Source organism: Papaver somniferum, unplaced genomic scaffold (assembly GCF_003573695.1).
Source record: "Papaver somniferum cultivar HN1 unplaced genomic scaffold, ASM357369v1 unplaced-scaffold_79, whole genome shotgun sequence".
In the NCBI taxonomy this organism is placed as follows: Eukaryota; Viridiplantae; Streptophyta; class Magnoliopsida; order Ranunculales; family Papaveraceae; genus Papaver; species Papaver somniferum.
Window position 1 is genome coordinate 981,936 of NW_020650859.1, and position 23,250 is coordinate 1,005,185.

The following is a 23,250-nucleotide window of genomic DNA, read 5'->3' on the forward strand; positions in this document are numbered from 1 at the left end:
CATGGAATCACTGGAAGTCGAGCAACAAAAAAAAATATATATATATATACATATGGATGCGTCATACTATAATTTGACAATAAATTAAAAACCATGAGATACACAGTTCACAGAATTTACCCTTTTTAACGAACAGTAAATAAGCGTCTATAATTTCAACCCGACACATAGGCCTGTCAATGGATATCGGTTATCCGTTAGCCGAATCCGATTAATCTGTTAGGTTAAGTTCCGTTATACCGTTAATCGGATATCCGTATATGATAACTTAACGGATATTATACCGGTTAAGGCTATTTCTGTTAGCCTTATTTCCGATATCTGATAACGTGTGTTTAGCACGTGTAAATTCTTAAACCTAGTTAAGTATACTTTGATTGAATCGATTCCTTCATTCTTCTTCAGTTTCAGTCGGCCCAAAACAGAGAAAAAAAGAGAAGAAAAACTCACTCCTCTTCAGTTTCAATTCGTGCAAAGTCATCTTCTTATCAATACAAATCATGTGTGATTACTGATTAGAAAACTAGGGTTATCTTCTTCTATTTATTTTGAGTTTAATTTCAATCCTAAAAACTCAATTTTCATTTTAGGGTTTCTGAAATTAGGGTTTTCAGAAAAGATTTAGATTCGTAAAATTAATCATGTCCCAAAGCGAAAGAGGAGCATCCAATCATGTTGGTTCGTCGAGCAATCCCTCAGTTTCGGTTGCATCACAATTACCTGCTGCATCAAACCAAGTTCAAGGTTCAAGAATCCATTCAACACCTGCTTCTGATACACCTCCGGTTCATCCTAGAGAAGAAGCAGAAGAAGAAATAGAAGTAGATGAAGATCCACTTATAGCTGAAGAAAATAAAAAACTACGTTCAGTAAGGTCTGATGTATGGATTGATTTTGAAAGGTCAGTTGGAAAGAAGAAACTGAAAAGTGGGAAGGAGATTGGGATACTGATAGTTGAATGCAAACATTCCAAGAAGAGAATATCTGCACCCAGTAACCAATGAACCATCTGCTTGCATCACCATGCTAAAACCTACAAAGAAAAGCCTGAGAATAATAAAGGACAAAGAAAGATTGCTTCAATCAGAACAGGTAATGCTCAAACCAAGTTAGCAAATTGGAAGTATGATGCTGATGCTACTAGGATACTTGTTGCCAAAATGATTGCTAAGCATAGTTATCCAATCACTATAGTTGAGCATCCATATTTTAGAGAGTTTGTTAAGTCTCTTAATCCTGCTGCTAAGCTTTACACTAGGAATACAGTTAGAGAAGATATCGTGAAAATGATAACTGAGTTCAAACTGCAATTAAAAAAACAATTTGACTCAATTACATCTAATTGTAGTTTAACAACAGATATGTGGTCATGTAAGCATACAAAAGATGGTAATTGTTGTGTGACAATGCATTACATAGATGATGAGTGGAAACTGGTTAAGAAAAGACTAGCATACACTTTAGTGCCATCACCACATTCTGGAGAAGTTCTAGCATCTGTAGTGAAATCAGTATCTCTAGATTGGAACATAGAAAATAAGCTTTTTGTTTTGGCTGTTGATAATGCTAGCCCAAACAATGTATGATGGAAAATCTGAAGTCATGGATTGATAGAAAATATTGTCTAGTTCTTAATGGGGATTTGTTCCAGATGAGGTGTAGTAATCATGTATTGCACTTGATTTTTGGGTGTGGAATGAGAGTAGCTGCTCCATTTATAGATGCAGTTAGAGAGTGTGTGAAATATGTCAAGTCAAGTCAGGCTAGAAAAGAGAGATTTGAATGTGCTATTTCCCAAGTTATGCCTTCCTGTTTCAAGGTATGTTGGTTTAAATATGGATACCAGGTGGAACTCCACCTTTAAGATGCTTAAAGATGCAATTTTTTAGAGACAAGCTTTTGTTAGGCTAGCTGATTTGGATAATGACTTCAAGATACTGCCAACTTCTCAGGAGTGGCAACAAAGAGTACATATATGTGAATTTTTGGAACTATTTGATGTGATTTCAACCAAATTTGCCGGGATTAAGTATCCCACAACAAATTTGTATTAACGGGGGTGCAAGAAGTTAATAGATGCATTAATTTCTGGGAATTAAGTGAGCATGAGTATATCATAGACATGGCCAAGAATATGAGGAGAAAATTTAATAGCTACTGGAAAGAAAGTAACACTTTGATGGGCATTGGAGTTGTTTTAGATCCTAGGTATAAGGCTAGATGGGTGGAGTTTGTTATGAAGAGAGTATATGGTGTGGAAAACTATCAAAGTCACTATCACAAATTTGAGCTTGAACTCAATGCTCTTTACTGTGCTTATGAAACCAACACTACAGCTCCATATTACTTTGATAATGGAATGCATTCAGCTGGAATTGAGAAGTCAGAATTGGAGACATACTTAGCAGAACCAGTTCTTCCTAAAGGCACAACCACTGAAGAAATGAGGTTTGATATCTTAAGTTGGTGGAAGAATCATGCTCTTAAGTACCCAATTCTCTCAAGGATTGCAAGAGATGTATTGGTTGTTCCAGTGACAAGTGTAGCATCATAATCAATGTTTAGTATTGGTGGTAGGGTTCTCACATCTCATAGGAGTTCCTTAGCTCCAGAACTTATTGAAGCATTGCTTTGTTTGGGTGATTGGCTGCCAGATCTTAGTCTCAGTGACAGTGGTAGTTGTATTACACGTCTCAAGGCTATAGTTGATCAAGATATTGAACTAAGTACGGATGAGCGTAATGCTTTGGAGATAGGAATACAAATGGAACAGGATTTAAAAAGATTTGTTCAAGGCATGTGATAATATGGAGAAAGCTAAGAAACCTCATAAGAATTTTTCGTTAGGTAAACTAAATAGTTCTGGAGTGTTATCTCCAAGCAAGTTTAGTGTGCTTCGAGATGAAACGATTGTAGACAATACGTCTATGGCAGATGAGGATCCAACTATCAAGGAGATTCAAGATCAAATAAAAGGAATGAAGAATCCAAAGAAGAAAAATAAAGGAGGTGGAAAATCTTTTTGTTGAGAGGAGGGTTTGCTGCTCTTCGTTTTCTTCTTACCTCTTTGGTTATCTTTTCAATTAAAATTTTCTAAAAATTTGTGGCTTTATCTTTGGCTATTTATTTTCACTCCTTTGGTTTATGGGAGTGGGGAGGCCTTGTGCTTCCTGCTTGTAATTCTTGCAATTATGTTTTTTGCTTAATAAATTTTTGGACTTAGCAAAAAAAAAAAAACTTTCCTTACATCTTAATCTTTTATTTTCTTATATATTTATTGGCTTATTTCACTGACACTGCCAGCTTAACTAACATTTTTGATTTTCCTTTCAAAATGCAGAAGTTCAGGACTAAGGAGGAATGCATTTACAGATGCAGTTGGCAGTGGAGATGGAGGAATGCATTTGCAGTTGCTGCCTGCAACACATGGAGATGGAGTTCCTTTGTCTTTTATTTTGCAAGAACGTGGTTTTTTCTTTGCTGGAACATCTGAACGTGGTTTTTATTTTGCTAGAACATCTGAAGAACATGTAATTTGGTGAACATGAACATCTGTATGGTTTTTTTTTGTGTGTGGCATGGATTTAGAACCTGTTCTGTGTTTGTTCTGTACATACCGAATGGTATCGGAGAAATATCAGATATCCGTAAGTCCAACGTAACGGTAATGGAATTGAATTTTTGATTTCCATCGGAACTTAACGGATTTCGGATATACGATAATTTTAATGACAGCGGCAGTGACAGAGCCAATATCCGCTACGTTTAGTGCCGTTGACAGTCCTACCGACACAGTTAATCTTGAAAGTGAATCAATCAATACAGAAAGTGGCTACGGAGAAAATACGTTGACAAATTAGGGTTTCCGTTTTTTTGGCAACCCTCAACTTTGTTTTCTTCCGCTTTCCTGAATTGCCGTCTGTTTCCAACTTTAATCGGATTTCGGACTCGACTGAAAGGACCGATCATGATTTTTTTCAAAGATAATCCAAAAAGGCAACTGTGTGATAGTTAATTATATATATATATAGAGAGAGTTAGAACTCGATCTCTTAAGTCATCTATACAAAACGTGATATTGCATTCTCATGATGGAATCTTGAGGTATTTTCTTTATTTCCTATGGTTTCTCAATCTTTCTTTCTGTATCAATAAGTTATCTTTCTTTCCTTTAAACTGTATCAATAAGTTGATTGCTCAATAGCAAATGAACTTAACTAGGTAAAACCTATATTTATATACTTGAATCTAGCGACATATCGATATGGGTAAAGCCGAGGACAGGATCAGCAACTTACCTGACTCACTTCTTCACCACATATTATCGTTCGTTGAAACCAAGATTGTTGCTCGTACTAGCGTATTATCCCACCGATGGAAATATATTTGGATCTGTATCCCCAACCTTGAAATTGAATGTGATGTCAAGAATACCGATAGATTCATGAATTTTGTGGATGGGACATTGAATCGCCATTCTTTGTCAAATTGTATACAAAAGTTGTGTCTCAAATCATGCTTCCACTTGCCTGAATCTCACGTGATTTCATGCATCTCCAATGTAGTAAAGAAAAATAACCTAAAAGAACTCAGTTTATTCTTATTCCAGAAGAAACCCTTGTGCATTCCGCAATCTGTTTTTAATTGTGCATCACTGGTATCTTTGGAGCTGCGAATATACCCTCACATCCATTTTCCTGATGATATCACATTCCCGCGACTCAAGCGTCTTCGACTTAGGGATTTGAAGCTTAACAATGACTGTTGGAATGACAAACTTTTTATCAATTCCCCTATCCTTGAAGAATTGTATCTAGACAGCTGCGCTTTTCTTGTGCCGAGTTTCTGTATTGCAATTTCTACACTTAAGATTTTGAAAATTAATGATGCGAATGGTATGCAACACTGTGCTCTCAATATTCATGCACCAAGTCTTTTGAGTTTATTCTACAATGGGCCTGTTGCAAAGGAATATGTCTTGTCTAGTTTTGTTTCATTAATGGAAGCAGTTGTTCAAGTTCCTGGTACATTGGGGGAAAGTTCTACAAATGAAGCATTAAGTCAAATTTTTCGAGCCCTTGCACATGTAAAATGTCTAACTGTTAATGTTCCACCCTCAGAGGTAAGTTCTTGCTTCCAGCTGCCATCTTTAGATTTCCGTTGGTTTTTTCTTTCTTCTTCTGTAATGTAACTGTGACCTTTTTAATTGTGTTGATATTGCCTTATATTGAATAGGAGGACAATCTGTTAACGAATTTGCCAACATATCATAATCTCAAACACTTGAAAGTAACTGGGGTACCACATGACTCTGATGTAAGAGTAATTGCTTTGCTCAAAGTAACACCCAGTCTGGAGTCACTAGTAATTGAAAAGGCAAGCATACAGGACTTTTGATTTTGCATACCCTTGCACTTGTTAACTTATCATGTTTGTATCACTAACCATTCTTAACTTTGTTATTCATCTATCTATTCTATTTCCAGAAGGCGTATTTTCGACTTACAACTGTTGACAACCAAGGCAATGAAGACGATGGTTGGACATCACTTGATAGGGGATGTTTATTTCAACACCTTAAAACATTCTGCTTCATTCCTTTATCTTGGGGTCCAAGGGAGATAAGCTGTGTGAAAGTAATTTTGAGGAACGCCAAAGCTTTGCAATCCTTCACTATCTACAGTCATTCCTCTGGATGGCCTCTAACTGAGATAGAACAACAACGTCCTATGGTGCGGATAAAAAGTTTTCAAAGAGCTTCTGAAAGTTGCTCGTTTAAATTCTGCTCTTGATATCAAGGAGGTTGAAAACCTACAAGGCACATTGAAGGAGGGACACTGAAATGAATCCATACCAGGAAGATGCCTCTATCAAGTCCATCGGAAGCATGGTATAGGTAGTTATATTCCTTGTTATCCGGCTTTAGAAATTGTACTATAAAGCGAAGCCTGTCAGTGATTGAGTAAAACTGTTTATATTTCAAAATGTTATTCTTCCGCACGTACTTATTTAAGATATTAAACTCCAGCTCCAGGTTGCGTATCTTCAATTTCAATGTAGCAAGAATCTTAGAAATCCCGGATGATGGGATAATATGTATGTTCTTCAACTGGTAGATTAGGGCGAACTTGAATGATCACCGTGTCTGTCGAAATTATTAACTTGGCAGATCCAATGCTGCTAAAATAAACTCCCTCGCAAGTAAACACAGCTATAATACTAAGAGACTAGAGAAGGAATGTGAAAGATATCACACTGAAAATGTGAAATATAGGGAACCTGTGAGTGGATGAGAAATGTTCTTGTGTTACTGCATAAATATTTCTTTCGGACGTGCTTCGGAAAATTTCTTCTTACATTTTTTTTTAAATAAGGATTAACGTTGACAAGAATTTTAGAAATCCCAGATCGCGAGGATTTGTTCTCCAGTAGGTAAATCAAGATTAGCCTATTTTTTATTGATCATGAGTATAATTGCTGACTAGTTTGGAAATTACGTCAGTGATATCATTAGTGTTGCTAAAATAATTTTTATTTTATTTTTTTTTAGGATTCATTTTTTATTATAATAACAATACGAGAAAATTAAGGGGAGGCCCAAAAAAAATATTCTCATTGTCAGGCCCACAATTAATTTTATCTACCGTGACACCCATAGTTATGAAAAATATCTACTGTGACACTCATAATTATCCGAAATTATTAAAGATATTTGCATGACGGGTTATGAATATTATTTTTTTAGGGATAACTTGATGGGATTTCAAAGTTGTTGTACTAAAAGTTCGTTGAGATTTGTGAAAGCAATAGATTCTAAATTTAATTTTAAGACTAAAAATATAGCAAACTCAATTAAAGTGATATCAAGAATTTAAAACTAGACTAAGACTCCGGATTCCACTATTTCCTTAACTGATTGGTTGGCAAAAATTATTTCAAGAATTATTATTAAGCTCTTTTTCACATTAACTCACTAGTTATCTTTAAGATTTCCAAACATTAAATTGTAATCCCTATAAGCATGAATTATCAAAGAAATATTTCTGAGCATAAGACATCAAATTGATTCACAACTAATTAAGAAAACCATTTTCATCTCATAAAAACATACAATTATGATGATCTTAGTAGATTAAATTAAATTAATAATAATTGAAATTATAAAAAGAAATTACCAAACAAACATAAGTGAATAGTTTCCTCCGTCGCCTTGGCCACGGGAGAATTAGCTCATCATCATGTTGAAAACACGCTCAAAATTCATTTTTATTGCTCAACGATGATGTACAAATGATGAAATAGAGAGAAACTATTAAGAATCGAGTTTGTAACAGTTATAAGTGTTACAAACCGCACTGTTACAGAGAACAATTGATGAAAACTGTCGCTGTCACTGTAGAGAGTTGGGTACATCAGGGTGGCACTGACTTTTCTCCTCAATCCATGGCTTACCTTGAGGTACAAAATGATGTCCCGTATTCTTATATTTCAAACTTTGTTCGCCGGTCATTATTTGATGTCCAACTGTTTCTCAGTACTTCAAGTGCTTCCATATATGATGGGATAAATGCATTGTGTCTTACAATGTTTCCTGTATTATCCTTGTGACATCTGCATAACATAACACTGGGGGTTCCGATTCACCCGTCTCTGTAATGCCACTTCTTTGTAATGCCACTGAAGGATCATATATGTACAGCTAGGAGTAAGTCTCCTTATCTATTTCCTCAGTCAGCAGAGTTCGCATTCTGTGTTGTAGTTCTCTGTGTATGGTGAATGACGGAGGTATCCGAAATGGTGGTAGGCACTTGACTCGAGTCTGACTGTCTTTAATCCATCCACTGTAGTGCCCCACAATGAAGACACTTGACTTCCATTTGTTTTAATTAATTTCTGAAGAAGAAATATGAACCGAAATTTTGGCCATTTCTGTTCACCAAGATGGGAACTTCGCACCCTCCCGAGACTGTCATGTAAAACTGACCCATTATAGTTTGTAATGACTTTATAAAAATATACAGTGCATGTCCAATGCAACGTACTTACATTTCATAAAATTATTCGTCCCTCCTTTCTTCTTCCTATTCCATTCCTGATTCATTCACTCGAGTTCGGCCTACTACTATCTCAGTTTGCGTATTTTTCGTTATTTGTGACCTCCCTACATAACCAATCGAATTCAGCTAATAAACGCTGTAAAATTCTCCTTCAGTTGTGGTAATTATGTCGTTTTCGTGTGTGTTACCTGTAGTTGGTATGCTGGTCACTTTCCTTTTTTCTACTATTCTCTTCTGCCGAAGTTGATACCACTGCATTCTCTTCTGCCGAAGTTGATACCAGTGCATCCTGTAGTCTACGCAGGGGCCAAAGTGAGAAACCAAATGTCAGTTTAATTTCATTCATAAATGCACATTTTGTGTAGGAAAACTTTGTTCGGTCCATGTCGATTCATTTTAAGGAAATTAGTTCGTACTCCCACAAAATTAAAATGTCCACCATGCATATAGCAAAAAAATCTCTAAAACTCCTACATATCAAGAAAATATGAATTACCTTAGCCTAAAAAATATGCATCTCTTTTTTAAAAACGGAAGGATTATTATTTAGAGATTATCACTGCTCCAAAAACGACTACAAAATCTCATAATCTCTTGAAATTGATAATGGAAGTATCACCTGATATGATACTCTAAAATCTACTCACAAATATATAGTATTTTGTGAAATAATACGCCTAATCTAAAATGAATTTCAGCTCACTCTGATATACATCAGTCATCAGTTACTAAAGTGCTTAAGTTGATAGAAATAGAAAAAGAGTGTACCAACCCTTTCTTAAAAATTACTTCTCGGTACAAAGTCCCCTGGATTACATCAACCTTATCAACAGTTACATTGACTAAGTTTACTGCAAAAACTAATAAATACTACTATCCACAAAGGAACATTGCATCCCTACAATCCATTGTCTAAATTTTTTCCTCCATTGCTTGAGACTTCGTGCAAAATATCTTGAAACCATGTGCTTTAGCCTTTAGATTCTCCTCTCAAAAGCCTAGTCTGCTAGGAATTTCCTGCAAATGTATATGGTGATTTTCTCAAGCACGTTTCTTAGGCTAAAACCTCATATAGGACCTCGAATACATGTCCTGGTGAAAGCACATGTACGGAATGAATATCATATGACTTTTTTGTTCGTAGTAATAAAGCAACTGATGTGTTTAGTTAGATGTGTGCAACGATATTGTTGTTACTCACTCTATGAATTTTCATCAGCTATGCATGGTACATCGTATCAACTCTTCGGCCTCTTTTCTATTGGCAACAAACACAGCAGTGGCAGTTAAATCTTCCACCTCCATTATGAGCAGTACTAAGGAGCCAAACATCGTGTTAGCAAAAACGTAATCACATAATAGATAAATGTACTTGTAAGTTGGGTTGTGCTCTAGGCCCTGTTCTCTGATGACTCATTTTATACTTGTGCATGTGATGCAGTAAAGCTGATAGAACCAAAAAAATGCTTCTGTAAAACTCTTATTAGAAGTGGTGGATGGCTTGCAGGCACTGGCATTGAGCTGTGTTACTCAGCTTAGTCATACAAAATGTTTTTCTGCTAAGATAGAACAGGCACAATCAATGATGTTGCAGATTATTATCTTAGTAATATCTATTTATTAGATCCTTATACTTACACTCTTTATATTAGTGAAGAAGAGAATACGATCCATTAAAAGGATTGTAAGGTCAGTCTGATAAATGAACTGCAAAATAACTACCGAAGAATACATGCAAAATGGTGGACGCAGAGCTAGCTAGATTACCTTTGTCACCTCTATGAGTTCGATCTGTTGCCATTTAACGGACCAATTTCTGGACCCTCCTATCCAGAGGCACAAAGACTGTGGCGCCAATGTGGTCCTCCACTTCAAAGCGAAGCTTGATCATGGGATGCAAAATAGAACCATTGTCCGGTTCGTTCGTTAGATGACGAAGAAATTTCATTGATCTTGGATAATGCAAATTACAGTTTTGGGTGATTACCTTGCGACTGGCATGTCAAATTTGCCTTCACATTTAGTGCACCAAAGGTTACTATCCTCCCCAAGAATTTTTTTTGCCACACCTAGGGAAGGCAAGATAGTGCCATCCACCATCAGTTAGCAAGTTAGTGGCGATTGCGTTTAAAAATATTTATGTCCTTCGTTAGAGATAGAGTGGAGTCACAATCAATTGGGTCATTCCTAACTTGATTAGCGGAAGATTCCCATAGAGCGATCTTCATTGTTTAGCCCCTGACTCAGGAAATAACCATTAAATTACATATATGGACAAACGGATTGCAAAATGACAAACTAAGCGATGCTAATAGTAGACTGTGTATATCTAGCATTCTCAATAGTTATCTCGTGAAAGTTAACAATAAAAACATTACTGAAACCTAAGCATACCTATGATCTTGGATTTAAACCATTCTTAGTAAACTCAATGAAATTGGTTTAAGAATGTTACGTACTTGGCTGGGTTGCCCACCATCCCTCTGAAGTTTTTTATTGACGATTTTTAAGAAGCCAACCGGCATCCACATTAAATAGCTGTAGTGACTAAGGGAATTGGAAGACATCTAACAATCTATGTGATGACCTTTTAGAGGCACCTGTTAATATTGAAAGTTAAGGAACCTATGTACTGCCAGGAACATAACAGTACATGAATCGGAATATAAAATCAGATGAAATGGATACATCAAGACGTTACCTCCTATATCTGTTCTTAGAAATGTATCCTACCTACCTAGTTATAATATTATTATTTAGTTACCGTGTTCCCATGTTCGCCATCCGTGTTGATCTGCTTCTGCAATACTTCGTGTTCATGACGTCTCCTTTGAGCCAGAGTCCGGTTCTGTCAACATGTTAATATTGACGTCTCCTTCTTGGCGCGGAGATGTGGCTGACACGGCTTGCCATTGGCACAGTGGTGTGGCTGGCATGGTTGGCATGCCTTGGTGCGAAGATGTGGCTGGCATGGCTTGCCATTGGCACAACGTTGCGGCTGGCATAGTTGGCATGCCTTGGCGCGGAGGCGTGGCTGGCATGTTTTTCCATTGGCACAGTGGTGCGGCTGGCATGGTTGGCATGCCTTTGCGCGGAGAGGTGGATGACATGGCTAGCTTGCCATTGGCACAGTGGTGCGGTTGGCATGGTTGGCATGCCTTGGTGCGAAGATGTGGCTGGCATGGTTTGCCATTGGCACGGTGGTGTTGTTGGCATGGTTGGCATGCCTTGGCGCGGAGATGGGGCTGGCATGGTTTTCCATTGGCACGGTGGTGTGGCTGGCATGGTTGACATGCTTTGGCGCGGTAGCATGAGAATAAGGTTTGGCATAGATGACGTCGGTCAATGTTAAGGGTTCTGCCGTGGAATATGACTCATGTATGAAAAGAAGGTATCCCGGTAATTCTTACGTAGGCATGTTGATTGATTCGATCAATGTGCTAAAGATCATAGTAACGTCGTGTCAGATGCGTGGTTTTACGATTTTAATCCTAAGCTAAAAACCACCATTAACACCAAGTTAAATTTTTTAGCTGAAAGTTCTTCGTCCACTTCTATTCCCTTATCTTTTTAGTGGCAAAAATAATTCAAATAAGGCTAGAAGGGTCCACCTCCAACTACATAGACATATGTCACCCACTCAACCACATGAGGTGGAGTTGATAGATTTGATCTTATGTACACATTCCCACAAACAGAAAAGTCATGCCTTTGGCACATGATCTAAACCTTAAACACACACTTCATCAATATTAGACTAAACCAGTTTCATTAAACTAACCATGATTTGCTGCTAAATCATAAAAAAGACTAACATCTTGATCAGATGACCTCCCCTAAAACAAATGAAGAATGCTTCTTTTGTTTTTGATAGGAAGAAATAAATTTTATTAAGAGTAAGAAGAATTTACAGAGTCTACGATATATAGACAAAAAAATGGGCAAAATAGAAGCAAAGACTAAGTCTCAATTATTTACATTGAAATGTTTCCCATAGCCGTTCGATGTTATCTCTTTTGGAATAGATATATTGCATATTATTGTGAAATGCGAAAAAGTAGGCATGTAATTACGAAATGGAAAACCAGTATTATACAATTCTTTGGCCAAGATTTTGAATGAACCATCATGCTCTAATGATGCCAATATTTTATTTCGTTAGTAAATACTCCATTCTTTGATGTGTAATTGGGATGCTATTATTGGTGCCAATTAACTACCTCTTTTTGTACCTTTGGTAACTTTCTTAACTATCATTTTTTAGGATGATGGTTGATTTTAATTGAATTTGCCCCATTCTTTCTTTCAAAAAATATTTCATTTAGGTTTCTAATTCGAATGGATTAGAATAATAGATTAACCGTTCTCGTTTGTCATAGACTCATAGCATCACATTTTTTACAGTCACAAGCCCACTAATAATTTCGCACTCTCCACTCCCCAGCTTCCAATAGACTGTTAGACCTCCATTTTTTCACATGTTGTACTAAACTAGCCATGGCCATGGTCTACAGTATAGTCATAGCACCATAACATGACAAACATGTGCACCCATAATTACATGAAATATTTTCCCATTCCCATCCCACGCCTCACAAGCCTAGCTACATCTGTCTGTAGCAGCCAGTAGTAGATACTAGATATAAGATGGAATATAACAGAAACAAACCTTTTGGGCCATCCATTGACACCCCTGCTGAAACATAGCTTACTCAGACTACGCGCCTTGAAAACACAAGTATGGTCGTTTGGAGGAGCATGTGCATAGAACTGAAGTCATTCATTCAGTCTAATCAATCAACTGTTGATGATGATCTATAAATCATGAATGAAACAAGTACATAAGCAAACAAACCAACCAAAGCCGCCCAAACAACAAAAAACATGGAGAAGTTCGGAACTTGTTTTATGAATCCAAGCACAAAATGCAAAGTATGGGTCTTGATTCATTGTTTAATGAAATGGATCGAAAAGACAATGTAAACTTTAGGGAAAAATGAATTTGTCCCCTTCCTTTTCATCCAATTTTTTTCTTTTTGTCTCACATCTTCGTTTTTAGTGGGAGGAGTAGAGATAATATATTGTATTTAGCTTTAGATTAGAATAGACTGCTATAGCCATTTTGTTTTGTTCTTTGTTAATCCCAACTTCTTCTATGAGTCACTACTCTAATTATGCTAGCAATTATTTGATTAGTTAGCATGATTAATTAAGAAGCCATTGGCACCTAAAAAAACATAAAAAAGGAAATTTGAGAACATTTTCCCTTAAGCTTTACAGTTTGATCTTCAATAGTACTACTACTTCGAGAACCAAAAACTTAACTATGTTTGCAAGGTTTAATTAGAAAAAAAAGGTGAAACAGGACAGTGGTAGAGTTAGGATCGAAGATATTAGAAGCAATCTAGCCACCCAGCCAGCCATCCAATCAATGTTTTGTTTCGTTAGGAAGACAATACCTTCTTGATTATACAGTTAAACCAATTAAGCTTAATTAGAGTAGTGACTCATGGATAGCCACCCAGCCAGCTATCCAAAATGGAAAAAAAACTGTCTATCATCTGACTGGCGACGAGTAAGGGATTAACTCGTATTCAGATCAGGAGTCAGAAACAGACATGATGATAGTTACCACTTCTTGGAAAAATTTGCACAATATTGTTACATGCATCACCAAATTCCATCCTCAGTATAAAACCAATTAATTTTTTATAAATCTCACAACAGTCGTGTATACGTAGTGATCATGTTTAAGATCTCATATCCTATATCTACCGGCTTTATTCTTAGAGGGTTAGTGTTTTGCAAGTGAGATATACCTTATATCTAAGTTCATGGATTTCGACTACGAAAAGTGCACGAGGAGCAGATGAGCCACCCCTCTAGAAGGTTGTCCATTGTGCTAGCCAGTTCCATTCCTTTATAATTGGTGCGTGTGTGAGGGTCCCATGGTCCGTATTTACCCATCATCACAAAAATAAAATACTATAACTGGACTACCGGAGGGCCAAGCCAAATTGGGAAAGAATAGGTCAAGGAATAAAAATGAACAGCACCCAATTTGGGACTGTACTTGTCGCCCACCAAGGAGACCTAAAAACAACTTTCAACTAAAACCATTAAAATACAATATATTTTGGTAGCCTTTTTAAGTTTTTCTTAATTATTAAATCTTTGATCATTTTTGTAATTATGCTTATAAAGAGAGTAAACCAAGATCTTAGATCCTTAATCAGGATAGAGAGTACTACTAAAACTTTTGAGGAGATCATATCATCATATGATGGGAAAGCATGGTTCATCATGTGGAGCATGCAAGTTCTTGAGAAGAAAATGTAATAATAGATGTGTTTTTGCACCTTATTTCTGTTTTGATGAGTCTGCGTCCCATTTCGCGGCAGTTCATAAGGTGTTTGGAGCGGCTAATGTTTCGAAACATCTCTCACAACTTCCAGTGCAGGATCGAAGTGAAGCTGCACTAACTATATCTTATGAAGCACTAGCTCGTATACGTGATCCTACCTATGGTTGTGTTGCTCAAATATTTGCTCTTCAACAGCAGGTAATTTTCATTATTTCTTGCTCACTATTTGCTTTATTCAGTCACATCAAGTACCAAGATTACGTTACCTATGGTACCGTACCGTCCCGGTCCTAATAACCTACTGACCTTTGCATGCAGGTGGCTATCCTACAGAAGGAGGTGCAGAATCTCGAAACTCAAGTAGCCGCAAGTCGTGCTACCAATGTCCTCGTCAATCACCAGAGCTCTCATGCATTTAACGACATCAACAGCAGTCCGTTCCGTTTATCTTCATCACAACTCCATGATTGGAACTTGCATAACTCTGATGCCTCCAATTTGATGAGCATTATAAATGGAAACGTTGTGACTCTACAAATGAACCAATTATTCGGCGTAGAATACACAAATGTACCAAATTCCTGTCAGAGTGGGCAACTTGAGCAAGAGATCTTTTTCAACGACCCTTGCTGGTTGGATGTCCCAACAATAAGTTCGTATAGCAGCAGTACTGGACAGGTGATCAATTTCCCAAGCCTCCTTGATGACATACAGCTTAATTAGGGGTAACTGAATTGATCAGCGAGGTTACAAATGTGACGAGCTATTGAGATTAGATGTTAGATTAAGCTTTATAACCTTTCCAAGAGAATGTCTGGGATGGCAACTTTAATTGAGATTAGATTACGAGTCGATAACGTTAATCTGCTTAGAATGATATCAATCAATAATTTTATTTGCATTAACTAAAAATGGTTTCACCGGAAACAACTTAAGACAAACTATTTGAATGAGTACACAAAGACGACAAGACAAAACAGGTATGCATAAAAGCAGGAAGGCTAACAGTATAAATCTATGTACACAGATTCATTAACATACAATCAGCGTACCAGCGTCATCTCTGAACCTTCCGCGCGCGAATTGCGTTAAAAAAAATGAAAACATCAGACTTATTTTACTGTTAATATTTGCTTGGATCAAAACCAAATCCTTCAGCAATCGCACTCCCACACATACATATACAACTCAGTCCAACCAGAACATCAACAATGGCTCTTTCTGTCTTACGTTTATCAGAAAAATACAAAGTCTGCAGCAACAAAACCTTCGGCTTGGCATCAAAATTCTGCTTCTCAAAACTCCTCTCCATTTGCCATTTCACAGTATCTTGTGCCATGGGAGTAAGCCATGAAAAAGTTTGGTTCAATCTTTCTGCCCAATCCTCAACTAATGCAATTTTCTCCCGTTTCCCAAGCTCATGCACCCTACTTAGTTTCTTCAACTTCGGTTTGACAATTTCCTTCAAATGTGCCGGTAACAAATGATACAAATCGTCTCGCGTATTTTGATCAATTGAAAATAGAGATTTCATGCATCTATCCGATGTTAGAATCACATTTGCGTATCTCACTGCCAAACCTGAACCTCCGACAGTGGATGCTGGTGCTTGTTCTGCCAACCTCATTCCAGTACAATAACTAGCAGCGTTATTCATGCTGGCACTGGCAGTTTTTTCCAGAATACGAATACTCAAAAGACGATTTTCTTTTAGATTACGTAAAGGTTTCAATTCTCGGCTCCAGAAGTGTACAGAATCTTGTTTTGATGGAGGCTTTGATGAAAGTGGACCTGATTTTGTAGAAACCATTTCTCTTTCTGGTAGAGGACTTACGCGAGGACTTAAAATAAGGGGACGAGAATCGGGATAAAATCTTATCTGATGCTCTGACAAGAAACGTTTGCGACTCGACGAAGGAAGGATTAGAACCGATACGTAGGGAGCGAAAGCTTCACTGATTCGGGTGTAAACAATGCATACTGTTCGCGTCATTAGACTTACCGTTTTGTTGAATGTCTGACCCCAAAGAGAAACCTGTCTTAGGTACCTAACTTGTTGCCGTTGCCACATTATTTTCTGATCGAAGAGATCAGAGTTACCTTTCTGTCCAGGAAACGAACGCGCGTACGTCTTCCATTGCATCAGCCTTTGTTCTGACAGTTCCATTTCTGCCAGAATTTCTAAGCCAGAATACAATTCCGATGTCGCATTTATGAATTTCTCCATCTGTTTAACGATTTTCTTTATGTCTTTTGAAGCAAATGTCAATCTACTCAAATCCATAACGCCGTCTTTTAAATCAGCGTACACATACTTGAAATGATTCAATTGCGGGTCAGAACATCTTTTGCCTAAACGTGAAACGGTCATTGCGAGTCGATCTATTTCTTCAATCTTCTCAGCACAAGCAAGTTTAAGAAGATATCCTTCATCTTTAGAATTCAAATAAGAGATGCCTTCTGATCTGATGATATGGTTACGGAGCTTAAGAATTTCATCGTCAGAGAGAGATTTATAAAGAGAAACAAGACGTGACATGGTTTTTGCCGTCTCGAATGCAAGAATACCGAGTTTCCCATTCTTTTCTCTGCGGAAGATATTACGTGTTTTCTTTTTAGTATGCGAATTATCAGAAAGTAAAGAAGATCGCTTCCCGTTCTTGTTCCCCACAAGGCTACTACTGATCTCTGACAACCATGCATGCACGGGTCGATTCATGATTGTCTGAAATATTGTATACCCTTGATTGCTCAATTTAAGAATAAATGTCATAAAAGCGAAGACGAAAATGAGAATGATGATAGTTTTTCATATGGGTTCATTGAGAATGAGAAGAGAAAAGGGTATTTGAGATGGTGAATGAAAATGAAGATGAAGTGCATGATAGTTTCCAAGCTTCTTCCTGTTGTTCTTCATGCATGGAGACGCGATTTCGCTTTAGTCGTATTCATGTTTTTCTTGGTTTTTCTTTTCAGTTTTGTTGATTGTTTGTTTCGAACAACGGGAGGTTCCCAGAGGAACAAACGTGGAAGACAAATAGAAAATGTGCATAAACACAACAAACTAAAGCCTAAATTAAGCAAAGACAGTAGTAGTGTTTACATGGTTGACTGGATCCTAACCAATTAACCAACTTCTAAATTGTCCTAGGAAGGAAAATCTTGTCCGATCCATCCAACCCAGCTTTTGTATTTAGTTGTAGTAGAAGAGCCGAAGAAACGCTTCATTTTTGTTCATTTCTTTTCTATATATAGTTGTAGATTGCCTCATTTCCAACAAACACAGTGAGGCAATCATCAGAAAATTGTTTGATATCCGAGCCCTGTAGAAGCTGTTATTTTCATTAGAGGACTGTGATAATTAACAGAAAAGGTGAAACTAGATCACCTTGGCTAACTCGTTTTTTTCTTATAAGTTGATGAACAAGAGGTTAAGTTGGTCAAGGTGTCAAAAAAAAAAGAACGTGGCTAGGCCATCCTTGGCTTACAAGCCATGTCAAAGAATCGGATAGGCATTTGCAGGACAACAAATGGCATAACCAATGTAGAATCAATTCTAAACTTGTTTGGAAGTGTTGTTGAATCATTCCAATATGTAAATCCTATTTTCCAAGATTTACATGTTGTCTTCATGATTCTGTATAAATTCGGAATTAGGGATTGTTGTGTAAAGATGTCGACTTATTTTGAACACGAATATTAACTCTTAATATTTGTTGTTCAAAGATATCCTTAGTACTCAAGGTGATCCTGTATCGGAAGAAATTGAGAATCTTTCGATTGAAGTTTTTGATTTTATATGATTTGATTACTGGCAATTAATACATTACTCTAGAGAATAAAAATTAATAATGTGCATTTACTAATTGAAGTTTTTTTATGAGAAATTTCGTAAATATTGGACTACATTTAGTGGGATTACAAAACCGTCGTTACATACTTTAAGAATATTTTCGGTCATGAAGGATCCTCAAGACGAACGCCACCTAGATCTTTGGGTTCGTGTGAAAAAACAAGAAATATTTTTGAGAGGAGAAAATCATTGTCTTGCGTGTTGTGTGTGAGCATAAATTCTCGTATAAAATCAACATCTCATTTGTCTCCATTAATATGTGGTCATCTGGATGAACCTAACCTCTCACTTTATATTGTGGTCATCTGGATAAGAAAAGCTTTTTGCGCACTACTCCATTTTGGATGTGGACTATTATTTTTTCTTGTGGATATTTAAAGTAAATTTGGGTCACTTCTTATCCATATATTTTATTTTAATATCCAAATTGTCCTTTCTGATTAAGTTAGTGTAATGATTAGTGAGATTAAATTAATAAGTTGATTTTTTTTCAAAAGAAGATTTATTGAGAGGGAGAAGAAGATGATAATGAAGATGAGGGTCTTGGAAAAAAAAAGTTAGATCTCTTTCTTAAGAGCCACAACAAGAGTATGATGTTTTGCGTACTCACGGATACTTCAAATTTAGTTAATGGTGCTCGAATTGGCCAAAACATTCCTAAAAATGATAATTTACTAATTGATTTCGGCTTGATTAAAAAAGTTCGGTTACGACATCTGAAAAACAGGTAGCCGAACTCATCTGCAAGTGTAGTTCGGCTAATGTTTTTGAAAACACAGGTAGCCGAACTCAGCTTTAATGGAGTTTTTTTCAGAGAAAAGTTTGGTTCAGATAAGAAAGTTGCGACGCAACCGAACTAGGAGTTCCGCTAGGTAAAAATTTCTACGTAACTGAACTCAATTTGTAGGTTTTTCAGAGAAAAGTTTGGTTAAGAGAAAAAAAATGCGGCATAATCGAACTTTTTGCGATGTAACCGAACTTTTTGTGACGTAACTGAACCTTTTGCGAGCTAACCGAATTTTTTGTGACATAAGCGAACTTTTTGTGACGTAACCAAACTAAAAGTTCTGCTGGGACGTTGTTCTTTTTGCGACGTAACTGAATTTTTATCAGGAAAAAAAACCTCCATTAAAGTTGAGTTCGGCTAGTTCGGCAAAGTTTTTCACATAATTCCTAGTCGAACTTCTCTCTGCTACTTTCATTTTCAACTCATTTTAATGATTACTTATCATTTTTTTCAACCAAAAACGAATGACAAGTAATGGATTTGTGAAAATATTTTTGTTAATAATTTAAATTTAACTATATGTATATATAGAGGTGGTGGTGGTGGTAGCCAGAGGTGTTAGGTGATGGTCGGCGGTGGTAGACGGCGGTGATGGGAAGAGGTGGTGGTTATATATATATAGATGGTTATTAGGTCGGTTTTAAATTAAATTAAATTAAAAATATATTAGTCATTTTCATACTTTAGTACAACTCATATAACTACGGGGTGATATCCTTATCAAATAGTAGTCTCCTTCCAAAATAGAGTAGTGCTCAAAAAACGGTTCCCGGATAAACCCTAACACCCAACTCTAAGCGGACCTAACCTCATCAAGCCTAGAGTGGCTCAAGCACAGTGTTAACTAGTACTGTAAGTTGGCCGAGTAAAAATAATTATTTACCATACCATTACCATATGGCGTATCATGTGCACCCGGTTTCGCCGTTCGGCTAGCGTTTCATATCTAAAGCAACTCTATCCGATTCAAAGGACTTACCCGTTGGATAAAATCATTCATTTCTCCTCCTTTTGAATACTGAGAAGACGATCTCGGATCATCATACCAATCTAATCTTCTTTTCGCGAACTTCACCAATAGAAAGGTATATTAATCTCGTCCATTATTTTTATGAGGAATCTTGGTTACGTTAATTATTATTATAAGTCTGTATCATGAATGGGTAAATTTGTAGGATTGCATGTTACCCGTTTGATGAAACTCCTAACAGAATTATGTTATTTTTTCCTGTCAAATGCTTGCTTGTTTGCTTAAATGGGGTAGTAGATTGAACTATATTTAGATTTTCTGAACTTTTTTCTTAATATTTGTGTTGTTTGCAAAATTATTATTACGATTTAAAAGCTACCGAAGAAGGGAGTATAACAGTATGATTGGTAAGGCAGAGGATAGGATCAGCAACTTACCCGACTCGCTTCTTCACCATATACTATCATTCCTTCCAACCAGACTTGTTGCCCGCACTAGCATATTATCTCGCAAATGGAAGTACATATGGACCTCTATCCCCAACCTTCGATTTCGATATGATAAACATAGCTCTGACCCCATATCCCCAACCTTCATTGATTATGTGGATGGGACACTGCGGCGTCGTTGTTTCTCAGATAATGATATACACACATTCTATCTCAGATCATCTCACCATTTGAATGAATCTCGTGTAAATACCTGGATCTCCAATGTAATGAGCCTTAATGTCAAAGATTTCGGTTTAGTCTTGGAGCAAAATGATCCGTCGTGTATTCCCCAATCCTTTTTTACTTGTGCGTCACTCACATCATTGCTACTAAGAGTTCTTGGTGATATAGGGTTTCCTGAATATATCTCATTTCCAAGACTCAAACATCTTCGACTTGAAGGTATAAAGTTTAGCAATGATTGCTGGAATGAGAAACTTTTCTCAAATTGCCCCGTTCTTGAAGATTTAGCTTTGCTACACTGCAGATTTCGTACGTCGATTTTTTGTATTTCAATTCCTACGCACTTAAAACTCTGAAGATTATTGCTCAGCATAGTATACGTGACTGTACTCTCAAAATTCATGCGCCAAGTTTTTTAACTTTAATCTATACCGGGAATGTCGCAAAAGAATATGTCTTCTCAAGTTTTGATACACTAGTGGAAGCAGTTGTTCAGTTATCTTCTTCAAGGTTGGAAAAGACATGTCATATTGAAGCGTTAAGACAACTTCTTCGATCCCTTGCACATGTAAAATGTCTAGCGGTTAAAAATCTACATCCAGAGGTATATCCTTACTTGCTGCTATCTTTAGATTTCTTTCTTCTCCTTTAATTAATTAAATCTGACACCTTAGAATTGATTTATTTGTTGCTACCTCCTCGTAATCAATAGGCTAAGAATCTGTTAAAGAATGCGCCAGCATATCGTAATATCAAACGACTGAAAATAACTCAAGTAGTAAAATCTGATATAGGCACCGTAGTTGCTTTGCTCAAAGTAACGCCCAATCTGGAGTCGTTCGTATTTGAACATGTAAGTTTACGGAAATAAGTGTGAGCTTTTACTTGTCAACTTGTTATATGTTTGTAATACTTATCTTTTTGTTATCAATATATTTTTTTTCTATTTGTTTTTCGTTTCAAGAGCCTTATTGGATTGAGAATGAAGAGAACCATGATAATGAAGATGATGGTTGGACGTCCCTTGATATGGTTGGATGTTTGTTTCCACACCTTAAATCAGTTTGCTTTAAGCCTGTTATTTGGAGCCCGATGGAGATTAGCTTTGTCAAAGCAATTTTGAGGAATGCAAAAGCTTTGCAGTCGTTGACTATCTATCATGATAATTCTAGACGCCCTTTAAATTTGTCGAAACAAGAACTTTTGGTGCAGATAGAAAGTTTTCCAAGAGCCTCGACAAGTTGCACGTTTAAAAATCTCTCTTGGAGCCAGTCAGTAAGATAGTTGCATCCCTAGTTCAAGTGAGGATAATAAAACAATGATGAACTGAAGAAGTCGCAATCATAATCACCTTCATTCAAATTATAAACATTTTGAGATTAGGTAACAATGAATCTTTTCTGAATTTAATAATTTGCAATATGTTCTGATATTATATACTCTATGAGTTACTCTTACAGCTTTTTACTGCTATGTTTACTGCTCATTTTGTGATTTACTTTTGTTGGTCTGAGAAGTATATGCATGAACTGTTGAGACAAACTTGGAGCTTTCTATGTAGTTTTTGGCTCCTAAGCTTCTAGGAAATATAACTAGGTCTTAATTCTTAGTGTGTGATTTCGAGTTGCTGAATCTGTTCATTCGAAGTAAAATAGTGCTTTGGGTAGTTCAACAGACTGTATTCCGTTATTATAGAAATTTTAGAAAACCGAAGCATAGACTGGATGTAATTTCTGAAACATGAATATTTCAAATTCTGTTCATCGTCGTTTTCACCATTATCAAACCTAAGTGTTACTTTACAACTCTGCATCAGCATATCAAAATGAATAACAATGATTCGAAATGCACCACAAATAAACAAGTTCTTCCTCGTGATCTCATTATGGATGATATACTCACTAGAGATGTTATTGAGTCTGTGGTCCGGCTCACTCTTGTATGCATATGAAGAGAGAATGTAGTAGTAACAAGAGGAGTTCTGAATTACTACATTAGATCTTTATGGGGAAATGATCATGAAGTAGTTATTATAAACACCAATAGGAGGAATGTTTTCATATTCAGGACTAAAAATAGAGAAGTTTAGCAGAGAATTTTAAGAGGAAGACCACATTCTGTTCAAGGCTATCTTATGATTCTGATGCCATGGGAGTTCCATATGAATGTTAAAATGTCATCTTTCAGTTTGAGCTATTCTATGTTGAATTTAGACTAAGGGATGATTTAGATAGAGATAATATACCCTATATGATAGCTTCTCAGGCTGGTGAAGTGATTAAGGTTTTCAACAGAGATAGAACTGGGGTGGTTAAAGCAAGAGTTAGAGTGGATGTTAATCTACCAATATGCAGAAAGGTCAAAATTACTTTGGAAGATGGGGAAGTGGTGAAGATTGCAATTTTTTACTTGGGGTCTCAATCAGCAACTTGTATAAATTGTTATGTCTTCAATCATAGTGAGAAATATAGTGGAATTGTGGCTAATCTTGCATGGATGAATGAACCTGTGCTTTCTCTTCAGGGTGTTGATCCTTTCAATGAAG

General features: G+C 36.6%; 3 protein-coding genes across 3 annotated transcripts; 2 read left to right on the forward strand and 1 right to left on the reverse strand.

The window, feature by feature from the left end:
* Positions 1–2,557: 2,557 nt before the first annotated feature.
* LOC113344591 (F-box/LRR-repeat protein At4g14103-like) lies at positions 2,558–5,792 on the forward strand. The gene is made up of 5 exons (XM_026588534.1): positions 2,558–2,799; positions 3,341–3,530; positions 4,253–5,122; positions 5,236–5,376; positions 5,487–5,792. The coding sequence occupies exons 1-5, from the start codon at positions 2,558–2,560 to the stop codon at positions 5,790–5,792; spliced, it is 1,749 nt and encodes a 582-aa protein (XP_026444319.1).
* Positions 5,793–14,340: 8,548 nt separating this feature from the next.
* On the forward strand, positions 14,341–15,144 carry LOC113344592 (LOB domain-containing protein 33-like). Its single transcript, XM_026588535.1, has 2 exons — positions 14,341–14,619; positions 14,740–15,144. The coding sequence occupies exons 1-2, from the start codon at positions 14,341–14,343 to the stop codon at positions 15,142–15,144; spliced, it is 684 nt and encodes a 227-aa protein (XP_026444320.1).
* Positions 15,145–15,544: 400 nt separating this feature from the next.
* On the reverse strand, positions 15,545–17,140 carry LOC113344593. The gene has a single exon (XM_026588536.1). It carries the CDS (start codon positions 17,138–17,140, stop codon positions 15,545–15,547), a length of 1,596 nt encoding a protein of 531 aa, XP_026444321.1.
* Between the last annotated feature and the right edge of the window lie 6,110 nt (positions 17,141–23,250).